This window comes from Neoarius graeffei, chromosome 21 (assembly GCF_027579695.1).
Source record: "Neoarius graeffei isolate fNeoGra1 chromosome 21, fNeoGra1.pri, whole genome shotgun sequence".
NCBI lineage: Eukaryota > Metazoa > Chordata > Actinopteri > Siluriformes > Ariidae > Neoarius > Neoarius graeffei.
In genome coordinates, this window is record NC_083589.1 from 54261828 (window position 1) to 54274341 (window position 12514).

At 43.7% G+C, this 12514-nt stretch overlaps 1 protein-coding gene across 1 annotated transcript in view; it reads right to left on the reverse strand.

Annotated features, from left to right (window-relative positions):
* The window catches only part of fbxo18 (F-box DNA helicase 1), a 58577-nt gene that overhangs the window by 10140 nt on the left and 35923 nt on the right, over positions 1-12514 (reverse strand). Inside the window, exon 17 of the mRNA XM_060903341.1 lies at positions 5530-5733. Within this exon, the coding sequence (XP_060759324.1) occupies positions 5530-5733 (204 nt within the window). The remainder of the gene's footprint in view (positions 1-5529; positions 5734-12514) is intronic.

The window sequence follows — 12514 nt, forward strand, 5'->3', positions numbered from 1 at the left end:
AACACCTTTTCCACAAATTGAAACAGTTCCTTGAGGCCTTAATGAAATGTCTGTGACATGCTTTCGGTCGGGGCGGCACGGTGGTGTAGTGGTTAGCGCTGTCGCCTCACAGCAAGAAGGTCCGGGTTCGATCCCCGTGGCCGGCGAGGGCCTTTCTGTGCGGAGTTTGCATGTTCTCCCTGTGTCCGCGTGGGTTTCCTCCGGGTGCTCCGGTTTCCCCCACAGTCCAAAGACATGCAGGTTAGGTTAACTGGTGACTCTAAATTGAGCGTAGGTGTGAATGTGAGTGTGAATGGTTGTCTGTGTCTATGTGTCAGCCCTGTGATGACCTGGCGACTTGTCCAGGGTGTACCCCGCCTTTCGCCCGTAGTCAGCTGGGATAGGCTCCAGCTTGCCTGCGACCCTGTAGAACAGGATAAAGCGGCTACAGATAATGAGATGAGATGAGATGTGATGCTTTCAGTCAAAATATGATGAGAATAAAGCGCCACAGCTCCTTTCTCACCCTGTCTAAACAGCCCTGTTCAAAACAGCTGATTTGAGTGCCTGTTCCTTTAAATGATAATGAGCCACTGTTCACCCCACCTGCTCTTCTGCAAGCCAACCAGGTAGCACTTTCCCCATAAATACTCATTCGCAAAGGCAGTTCTCAAGCCATGTATTCTTGGGTTTCAGTCGCATGACTTTTCGTAGCGGTTTTACCGGAAGTGAAATAGCTGGTGGTCTAAACAGCTGCCGGAGTGCGAACACCAAGCGATAATTTATCAGAGTGAGTACGCTCGTAATCTAGAAGCCACTGCTCACTTTAGATATATTCAGAAGATTGCTATGTGCAATGGAATCGACCCCTACAGTCTGGGAAAGAAGGATGTGTCATACGATCTCGAAAACTACCCTTCTGTCGAGTTCCCCGACATCTCGAACTATCTGGTGTTGCAGACGTCCTTCTACACCGCAAAACAGATGAAAGCGTGGAAGAGTATGGAGGCTTACAACTTTTTTGTATGTGGCTGGGTAAAGGACCTCGCTATCAAGTCGCTGCCCAATGAATCCTGTATTGTTTTTGCCCGTGTAAGCATGTTTGTTTTTTTAAGCTTTTCGTTCGCATCTTTACAACGAAGCGCTGCAAGTTGAAGTGTAAACAAACACCAGTTGGCTTGATTCTCACTTGTGTTGGCTCTTATCTCTCAGCTAAATCATTCACAAAGATCATCAGAAACCCCTTTAAAGACCTGGATCTTAGTTAAACAAGACGGAGAAGTGATCACGGCGCATTGTAACTGTACGGCTGGGGAAGAATTTTGTCGAGACCTTCATGCATATGGACTTTGTGAGGAGGAAACAAAGAAACAGCTGGGGACTTTAGCGCTTTGTGACTAAAAAAAACGACACATAGCAAGAAAAGTACTTGGAAAACACTAAGGACAGAGCTGAGAGGGAAATACAAACCTTTCACCAAGTGATCACTGCAAACTCGAGCATGCTTCGACTCGGCTCCCTTCGATTTCAGTGAGAGGTTCAAAATCCACCTTTCTCCACGTCTTTTTGCGAAATCCTGTGTTCGTTCACCCTTTTTTATTAGTTCATGGGGAACTCTGAAGAAACTTAACAGTTTTACGGTTTGATCAACCTAAAACAACGCAAGCGTAAGGCGTTTTTCCTGCGAGTGAGCAATGCACCTTCTCTGTATGAACGCTTTGTCAACTGAGCTTTGGTAGACCACCAGCTAAAGTTCTGAATAACTAATGAGACGGATATGACGTCGCGTGAAACCCAAGAATTCTTTGTTTGCAATAGATGTCACATAGTGATCTGCCTCATTGTGTATTCAGATTTCCAGCTGAAGGTCAGGCATCGTATTTGTTTACAGTCACTTTGCAGTGGTTTCTTGTGTTTCACCTCCAAATATGCCAGACTGTTGCTCTGTATTTGGATGTTCAAACCAGGATACCAAAATAAGTTGTGCAGAAGGGTGAAAGAACAAAAAATCTCAAACAGACACCGTGAACAATGGCTCACAAACCTTTCACTGTGTTCGAAAGGAATCGAGAGTCCACATGCTTGCGTTTGCAGCGATCGTTTTGTTAAAAGGTACAGTGGTGCTTGAAAGTTTGTGAACCCTTTAGAATTTTCTATATTTCTGCATAAATATGACCTAAAACATCATCAGATTTTCACACAAGTCCTAAAAGTAGATAAAGAGAACCCAGTTAAACAAATGAGACAAAAATATTATACTTGGTCATTTATTTATTGAGGAAAATGATCCAATATTACATATCTGTGAGTGGCAAAAGTATGGGAACCTCAAGGATTAGCAGTTAATTTGAAGGTGAAATCAGAGTCAGGTGTTTTCAATCAGTGGGATGCCAATCAGGTGTGAGTGGGCACCCTGTTTTATTTAAAGAACAGGGATCTATCAAAGTCTGATCTTCACAAAACTTTTGTGGAAGTGTATCATGGCACGAACAAAGGAGATTTCTGAGGACCTCAGAAAAAAACGTTGTTGATGCTCATCAGGCTGGAAAAGGTTATAAAACCATCTCTAAAGAGTTTGGACTCCACCAATCCACAGTCAGATTCTGTACAAATGGAGGAAGTTCAAGACCATTGTTACCCTCCCCAGAAGTGGTCGACCAAAAAAGATCACTCCAAGAGCAAGGCGTGTAATAGTCGGCGAGGTCACAAAGGACCCCAGGGTAACTTCTAAGCAACTGAAGGCCTCTCTCACATTGGCTAATGTTCATGAGTTCACCATCAGGAGAACACTGAACAACAACGGTATGCATGGCAGAGTTGCAAGGAGAAAGCCACTGCTCTCCAAAAAGAACATTGCTGCTCGTCTGCAGTTTGCTAAAGATCACATGGACAAACCAGAAGGCTATTGGAAAAATATTTTGTGGACGGATGAGACCAAAATAGAACTTTTTGGTTTAAATGAGAAGCATTATGTTTGGAGAAAGGAAAACACTGCATTCCAGTATAAGAACCTTATCCCATCTGTGAAACATGGTGGTGGTAGTATCATGGTTTGGGCCTGTTTTGCTGCATCTGGGCCAGGACAGCTTGCCATCATTGATGGAACAATGAATTCTGAATTAAACCAGCGAATTCTAAAGGAAAATGTCAGGAACTGAATCTCAAGAGAAGGTGGGTCATGCAAGCAAGACAATGACCCTAAGCACACAAGTCATTCTACCAAAGAATGGTTAAAGAAGAATAAAAGTTAATGTTTTGGAATGGCCAAGTCAAAGTCCTGACCTTAATCCAATCGAAATGTTGTGGAAGGACCTGAAGCGAGCAGTTCATGTGAGGAAACCCACCAACATCCCAGAGTTGAAGCTGTTCTGTACGGAGGAACGGGCTAAAATTCCTCCAAGCCGGTGTGCAGGACTGATCAACAGTTACCGGGAACGTTTAGTTGCAGTTATTGCTGCACAAAGGGGGTCACACCAGATACTGAAAGCAAAGGTTCACATACTTTTGCCACTCACAGATATGCAATACTGGATCATTTTCCTCAATAAATAAATGACCAAGTATAATATTTTTGTCTCATTTGTTTAACTGGGTTCTCTTTCGCTACGTTCACACTGCAAGGCTTAATGCTCAATTCCCATTTTTTGGTGAAATCCGATTTTTTTGTGAGGTCGTTCACATTAACAAATATATGCGACTTGTATGTGATCCTCAGTATGAACGAAAAGCGACCTAAAAGTGTTCCGCATGCGCACTGCAGGATACGACGACGTCACACGCAGTGAGCATGGCCAGTGTTTACGGAAGTAAAACCGCCCGGTTGCGGTATGACCCATCCAATCTAGCTTGAATAGCTGCATCCCCCCAAATGGAAATCAGCTCCCTAACCTCTGCGTCCTTCCATTGAGAAGATTCAGAACCTTCACAGCCCGAAGCGTCCCTCGCATTGATGTCATGCGCAGGGGCGCAGATACGTTTTTTGAACTGGGGGGGGGGGGGGGACAAAGCTGCCAGCAAACCAACCCCAACATGCCTGTCAAACTTGTTGTTAGTAACCATAGCAACCAAGCTCGAGCTCGCAACCTGTGCAGTCTGCGCAGCTCAACCAACCGAATATCAGTCTTTGTTTTGTTTTATGTGAGTTGTTGCAACTATGTATACACTGCCGTGCACCTCAATAAACCGAATGGTAATTAGTCTTTTGATTTTTCCGTGAGGTTTGCCTTATGCAAAGAAAGACAGCATAGACGTTTTTTCCTCCCTATAAGTAGGGGGGACCGAACGAGGTGAATTTAAATATGACTCGTCCCACCCTCTATCTGCGCCCGTGATTATGCGCCATGTTGTTGTAACTTTTTTGAGAGACCCGCTGCCTACTTCAGCGCAGAATAGTGACGTTTGTGGCTTGTTGATGACGTGTAAGTTGGATGAATGCGACCTGGCGGTTCAGACTGAAGTCGCATATGAAAAGAGCGGATAGGAATCGGAATTAGCACCACATATCCAAACGGCCTGGGTCGGATTTGAAAAAATCGGATCTGTGTCGTTCATATTGTCAATAAAAGATCGGATACAGGTCACATATGGGCGAAAAGATCGGATTTGAGTCACTTCAGCCTGCAGTGTGAACGTAGCCTTTATCTACTTTTACGACTTGTGTGAAAATCTGATCATGTTTTCGGTCATATTTATACAGAAATATAGAAAATTCTAAAGGGTTCACAAACTTTCAAGCACCACTGTACATACATCAACTTTATGTATCGAGAACCAAAACTGATGTATATGAAATCAAAAGTTATCATCATTGGAAAAATGCCTACAGCAGCTCTAACTTGAATCACGTACAACACTTCGGCTTGCCTTACTTACCCTCGCAAACATATAATGATTATTGTCCTTTAGAAGTCTTATTCCAACATCATGAACCCAGCCACAAAAAAAAAAAATAATAATAATAATAATAATTATAGGCTTCAAGACTTTCATGTTTGGACTATCAGATAATTGGATATGTCCGGAAACTCTATGTTTAGAAAGTTGCTGAAATTGCTTGAAAAGCCTGTCCTTTTTCACCTGTAGGGGTCCGATCCATCGCATAAATATATTTTTTCTTGATATCTCGATTTTACTTTTGGTTCTAGTCCGTTAACATCGTCAGATGTAGAGTGTTTGACAAGATGATGATGATGATGGATGTGTACTTGGCTTGGACGCCATCTTTGACTGTTGCCTGTCACTTGGAAACCAGAAGTGAACCAGGAGGCAAAAAGTCACGTGATTGCAAACAAAACAACAGAGACACTTAGATGAGGGGGCGGTATAACTCTAATCATCTCCCCTTGTGACATAGAAAGATGAGCCAAATCTGAACAGCTCATTGAATGACATGTTTTCTGAAATAGGAGCCCAAAAGAAACTGACTGAGTGTCTTATTTCAGAGCTTGTTGGTTGTTAGACACTCCAGATACCCAAATATATGTGCACAAGCACTGAAAAAGTGAGTTTTTCATAATAGGTTTACTTTAATGATAACAGAGTGTGCCTGACCTGCATAGTCTGGCTTGCTCTGAGCGCAGTTGCAGATCCGATCCACCAGCTCTGGAATGCGAGTGCTGTATTGCTCCACCACACACAGTTTGGCCTCCAGCTCATGGTCTTCCGTGGATGTGGCATATTTCTTCAGGCCTGCGTAACCGCCCAGCTTCTCCGTGCGGAAACTCCGGATAAATGGGTCCTTAATATACAGGTTTTCTGTAGGTAAAGCCCATCATCATCATGACAATCTATAATACATGATTATGACAAATCATCAGCTGCAATCAAACCACACACTGACCCCACAAAATCCTGGATCCTACGAGGGTTTGTTTTATGTTCTCTCTGATAAAATAGCAAAATGGGTGTTTAGTCATTTTAATCCGTTCACGTAAGGTACACAAGTGCTTGAGCTGGTGATGATATTTAAAATGGAGGAAACAGAAAACCTCAATTACTAAATCAAAAGGTGTTACACAATCATAATGCATAACTGCTGACAAACTAATTGTGCGTTTCAATAAAACCTGTTTACAGTTTGTGACGCATTGTGGCTTTATGCATCTCTTGTCGACGGTCTCAAAAAGTTTCAAAAAATGCTCAGTATAAAGCTATCTACAAGTTGGCATCACGAACAGGACATGAGGGCTGTTTCACAGTCAAGTGGAGTGTATGGAATGGGTCAAGTATTACTGAAGTATGATCGATACTTGTGAAGTGAGGATTAGCTCTGCATGAAGAACTAATACTTTCCCACCTGCAAATTAGCCATTCGTTTGCCAGCGTGACATACTATTATGTAACCCCATTTTTAACGTTTCAACCTTATTTGGTGTAGTTTGAAGAAGTTGCCAATCCTAATATTAAAGGAGAACTGAAGGCAAATTTTATCATCATCATCAAAATTCTCATCTCATCTCATTATCTGTAGCCGCTTTATCCTGTTCTACAGGGTCGCAGGCAAGCTGGAGCCTATCCCAGCTGACTACGGGTGAAAGGCGGGGTACACCCTGGACAAGTCGCCAGGTCATCACAGGGCTGCACATAGACACAGACAACCATTCACACTCACATTCACACCTACGCTCAATTTAGAGTCACCAGTTAACCTAACCTGCATGTCTTTGGACTGTGGGGGAAACCGGAGCACCCGGAGGAAACCCACGCGGACACGGGGAGAACATGCAAACTCCGCACAGAAAGGCCCTCGCCGGCCACGGGGCTCGAACCCGGACCTTCTTGCTGTGAGGCGACAGCGCTAACCACTACACCACCGTGCCGCCCTCATCAAAATTCTGTTTCTCATTTTATTAAAATATCGGAACACATTTTTGATCGCTATTTTGTCGCTGCTATAGCAAGTTCTGAGTGTTTGAAATATGCTATCAGTCCATATGTCAACGCAATGGCCGTAAACAAGATTCGTTGAGACCTGTGCGAGACATTGTCGGACGGAAGTAAAACATACAGCGGAAATCGAAGTGACCAACATCTGCCAATGTCGTCAAAAGACGTGCGCGCCCTCTTTCGAATGCTGACGTGACCAAGCCGGAAGTTTTGTTTGTTTTGATAGCAATCAGAAAAGTTTGAAAAAAGTCAGCAGTAATCGTCATTTAAACTCGTTGTTGTGCAATATTTCGTTTGGAAAACAGTTTTCAAAATGGCAGCGCTGACACCTGGCTGACACTTCACGTTTCGAAGTCTCGCACAAGTCTCGTGAAGATCGTGCGGATAAGCGACGCCTGCCGTGGACCAAACGAGCTAAATTCAACATGGCGAAAAACCGAATAGGCCGATAAGTATAATATTTAATTGCAATTAGTTGCCAATACGAGTCACGATATAAGGTTACTAAAACCGAAAACATAACTGAATAACACGTTAATTAAGAAATAAAGCGAGTTTAAAAATGACTTCAGTTCTCCTTTAAGCAATCTTACAGCCCCTGAATAGTTTAGTCAGAGCCTCATTTCATCCTTGAATTATTGCCAACAAAGTTGACCACAAGTGGGTGCTGATAGGGTAACAAGGGTATATTTAATAAGGTAACTTGTCTGTCAAAAATGTCCTCTCCGGTAATGTGGTCCTTATTAAAGTTAAAAAAACCAACACAGTTCTTAGACAAGCAGCTTATGATTCTGAAAAGTCCGGGTCCATACAAGTACTGGCACATAAAGGTTACACACTTATGGCCCTTTTCCACTACCCTTTTTCAGCTCACTTCAGCTCGCTTCAGCTCACTTCAGCCCGACACGACTCGCGTTTCGACTACCAAAAACCAGCACGACTCAGCTCGTTTCAGCCCTGCTTAGCCCCTAAAACTCGCACCGTTTTGGAGTGGGGCTGAAGCGAGCCAAGCCGTGCCGAGTGAGGCTGGGGGCGTGAGCAGACACTCCCCCGTGCACTGACTGGTGAGGAGGAGTGTCCTCACATGCCCCCACACGCCCCGCGAGCGCGCTGGGATCTGTAAACACCGCAAACCCGGAAGGAGAATAATTACGAATTACGAGAATTTCTGAAGCCTTATGCGCCTCGCCTCATCTATACGCTCGTATCTGTCCGCGTTGTCGGTGACAACAAGCCACAGCACCAAGACCAGCAACACTAACGACTCCATGTCCTCCATGTTTATTGTTTACTATTCGGGTCGTGAGACTACCGCTTAAAAGGTCACTGAATCAGTGACATACAGAGCATCGTGGACGAGTTCGCGGAGCGCAAGGCTCGTCGTATGCCCTTCAAATAATGCGCGCAGTAGGCTATTGATGTTTTATTATGAGCCATGTACAGTATGTCGCCTAATGTTTTTTTGTTTCTGAGTTACATGTTCGTTTGAAGGACTTAATGTACAAAATAACATAGTTGCACCCCGTAGTGTTGAAATTGGTAAACACAGTGCATTCAGTGAGGTTTGCACCGCCCTCCTTTTATTTCTGACTCTTCCTGTCACCGTTGCAACCTCTGAGCGCTCATTCGTATGCCCTTCAAATAATGTGCACAGTATAGGCTATTGATGTTTTATTATGAGCCATGTACAGTATCCTAATGTTTTTTGTTTCTGAGTTACATGTTCGTTTGAAGGACTTGATGTACTAAATAACATAGTTGCACCCGGTAGTGTTGAAATTGGTAAACACCGCAGTTGCGGACATTTTGTAGCCTAAAATGATGTTATGATAAGCTTTAATAAAGGGCCCGGTCATTTGCCCCGCCCCCGGCCCGGCTCTGACTTGTTCCGCCACTGTCACTGATGTCACTGTTTGCGCTGCTTAACGACATCACGTGACGTCCACCCACTTTCGCTAACTCCACCCAATGTGTCCACCCACTTCCAGCCAGCACGGTTCAGCGCGGTTGTAGTCGAAATGCAACGCCAACAGCCCCACTCAGCTCGACTCAGCTCGACTCAGCACGGCACGGCTCAGCCGCGTTTGTAGTGGAAAAGCGGCATTAGCTTCTTTTTTTAAAATTACCTACGATAGTTACCAAAAAAAAAAAAACATTTGTCTGTCAAAAATTGTCCACTCCGGAAAAAGAATGATGCCTTCACCATTAGCCAGGTAACAGCACAGTGCTGTTTGTATTCTAGTTACAAATTCTTGCCACCAACAGCGTTCAGCAGAAAATACATTTCCATCAATATGTACTGACTGACGATTACCAAAAAGTTGAACTTGATTTTTTGATGTTAGTGACACAAACTTGTGTACGGTTTTTCAACACGGAAACAAAGCACAAGCATAACTGGGAGGTGGTAAACCACCTGCCCTCCTTTTTCCCCAGCTGTGGAATTTTTCGAAGCTCTTCGGTCATATAATAAAGAATCCTGTGAAATAAAGTAAATTCACAAAAGATTTAGCAAAACAAAATTCAGTCGATTCACTGAGGTGATGAATTTTGGGATGTGTATGGAGCATATCTGATAAAAAGGCATTTTTAAAGCTGAAAATCTGCGAAGAAGTCCGTACGGAGTGGCACAATTAACACTCGTGCTATTCGATTATGGACCTCGACTGCACAACAGAACAATAATATTTGATTACCTCACCAGGGGGCGAGGTATTGCTTTCGGTCGGGTTTTTTTTTGTTAACGATATTATGGGAAAACGGCTGGACCGATCTTCATGAAACTTTCAGGATAGCTGGGCATTAGTCTCAAATAGAACCTCCAACATTTTGGGAATCATCTGGTCAAGGTTTTTATGGCATATAGAGGCGCTAGCCACTAGGTCATCGTACTGTAAGAACGCAAGCGTGCAACAATAGTGCACTGCGCATACACGTGTTCCGACTAAAATGGCCGGTGAGTGAATACAATTCGGTTCATCATTCGAAATAAATGGACTAGACTAAAGAAATCGCTTTCAGCCGTGTTTATGCTCATTACAGAGGGAAAGTGCGTTCCTGTTTTAAAATATACTCCAGGTCGTCCCCTTTCCTCGCCTTCTTCGGCCAGTGGTCCCATGTGTCATGTAGATGTGACGCACTTCCGAGTTGTTACAGGAAGTTGTTGAAAAGAGTATTGAGACCACTGAGCTCTAGCGCCGGGCCATTTCCGGGAAATAAGAGTTTGGGTCATGGCGACAGCGTGTGTATGTCAGCCTCAGTTTGGAGGTTTCAGTTTTGAAAACTGTAAGAGGTAAGAGTAGAATAATATAAAGTACAGACACTTGGTATATTTTACTTCTGTGATTTCTAAATTGTTCATTTTTGGATTACGTTTCACTTTTGTGGCTACTGACTCATAGAGTAAATATCTATGTTTTATTTTTTTCACGGTCCAAATCCTGCGCTCTGATTGGCTGGCGAGCGGGTCCGTATCCTACGGTACGGACCCTAGTTACGGACCTCTGGCGACTCGCTCGTTCACAACAACAAACATTGTAGCAATTTTTGTCAACATTTATTTTCGCATTTCTCAGGAGAATAGCATTAATTTTACAGCATGGATAGCGATAACGACAGTGTTCACAGCGAAAGCGAGTTTTACTACCCTGAGGAAGAAGAAATAAAAGAAAGCATTTCAGGAGAAAGCTAAAAACCTGTAGCTGTTGCTAACGCCGAGCAAAAACATGGCTGAATCCTGAATGACTGACTCAATTTTGTATAAATAGGGGACTACATAGGCGGCAAAATGTAGTTTTTCCCTGCCATGGAAGTGCACTTGTATGGACCCTTTTCACGTGACGTCACGACAAACGCGGCCGCCATTTTGGACATGTACTACCAGTAGTTTACCACAGCCAGCATTGAGGAACGGCAGCAAAGAAAGTGTTTATTTTCAGCAAGACTTCCATCATGCCACTATATTGTTGTGCACCTGGATGTAGTAACCATCAACAAACAAGGCAAGGTTTATCATTTTATCGGATCCCGGTAGATGCTGACCGACGGAGAAGATGGATAGCAGCCATAAACAGGAAAGACTGGCAGCCCTCGGCATACCAGCGCTTGTGCAGTGACCACTTTGTTGGAGGTAAGACGAATAAAATTAGCCAGAGAAGGCATTACATTGCTGTTAACATTCTGTGGCGGCGAGTGTGTAACCAAATAGGCTAAAATAACCCATTGTAACTGCTTTGTTCTTCTGTAGTAGCTATTAGCTAACGACATTAGCTAGCGTTGTGTTCCTTTGCTGTTGGTAGACTGTAGGACAGATCAGAGGCAGTGTCCTACAAACAGCGCTTAATTTGAGGGGGAGCAAGCCGGAGCGCGCTCCGGAACCTCGGGCGTTGGCTCCGGCAGCTATTTACACTGAATCCGGTGATCCGACACCTCTTTTGACTAGGTAACAAGAAAAAAAAAATAAATAATAATAATTAAATAAAAAAATGCAAGTTTATTTAGTGTTAATGTCTGATTTTGATATCTGTCTTGTTGGTGATTTCTCTCATGAAACGACATCCACAAAATATCTGCAGATGAACTTAATTTGCAGTGTTATTACAAAACATGCCCAGAAGCGCAGCGCTGCGCCCCCCTCCCCCCCTCTTTTTTTCCGCACCGGAGCCGCTCATCCTCTGCGCTCCGGGACCTCCCACTTTACAAATTAAGCACTGCCTACAAATAAGTGTTCAAAACAAGAGTTTTCAGATCAGTACCTGTGTATGGCGATGGGTTTTTAACGACATAGGTATAAAGATCATGTGGGCCGAAGTCAGGTAAAGACGAGGGCTTCGTGTACTTCCGTACGTCTGTAAACAATCCAGGCGGAAGCAGATAAACGTCGCTCTCTAAGCCTGCTAACCTCAATTTTTGAAAATACCTCTCCCTCTGCTCGCCCTGTAAATGCCCTACATCGCTGGATAGCGAAGGTGTTTTCTGCATCTCGCTCCTTTTTCTTGTATGTTCTCCGTTTGTCGCCTTCCTCGCATTCAAACCAATTCGAGCCGAAGTCCGCTACATGTCCAAAATGGTGGTCGCGTTTACGAAGGTCACGTGACTGAAAAGGGTGTATACCGAAGAGAAAGCAGTTTGCATTACAGCCGTGAATGAGGATTCAAAATGGCGGCTCGGCTCGGTTTTCCCTTTCGGGCGCTCTCGTTTTCTGTTAGAATTTAGTAAAGGAAAAAATAAATATATTATTTACCAGCTTAAGGTCGGTCCGTATGGTGAAATACCGTGACCTCGGCCTTGAATACTGACCTCGGCCCAGAGGGCCTCGCTCAGTACTTTCAAGACCTCGGTCACGGTATTTCACGATACGGACCTCCCAGCTGGTAAATAACACACATATATATATTTACTGTATGGACATGGGATCAGAAAATTTTATTTCTAAGCAGTAGTCACATGTACCCATAGGGTACCTATTTTTTTTCGCGATATCTTCCTTCATATTGATCATAAGTGCTACTGGGCGAGGTTTGTTTTGCCTGGGAACACTTGTTTTGTATTGTTTCTCTTTAATTCAGCAAGAAAAATACACCACAAGTGAAGAATCATGCTTTGAGCACACAGAAGCTCAGTCATTAACGCAGAAGTGTACTGCAAGTCA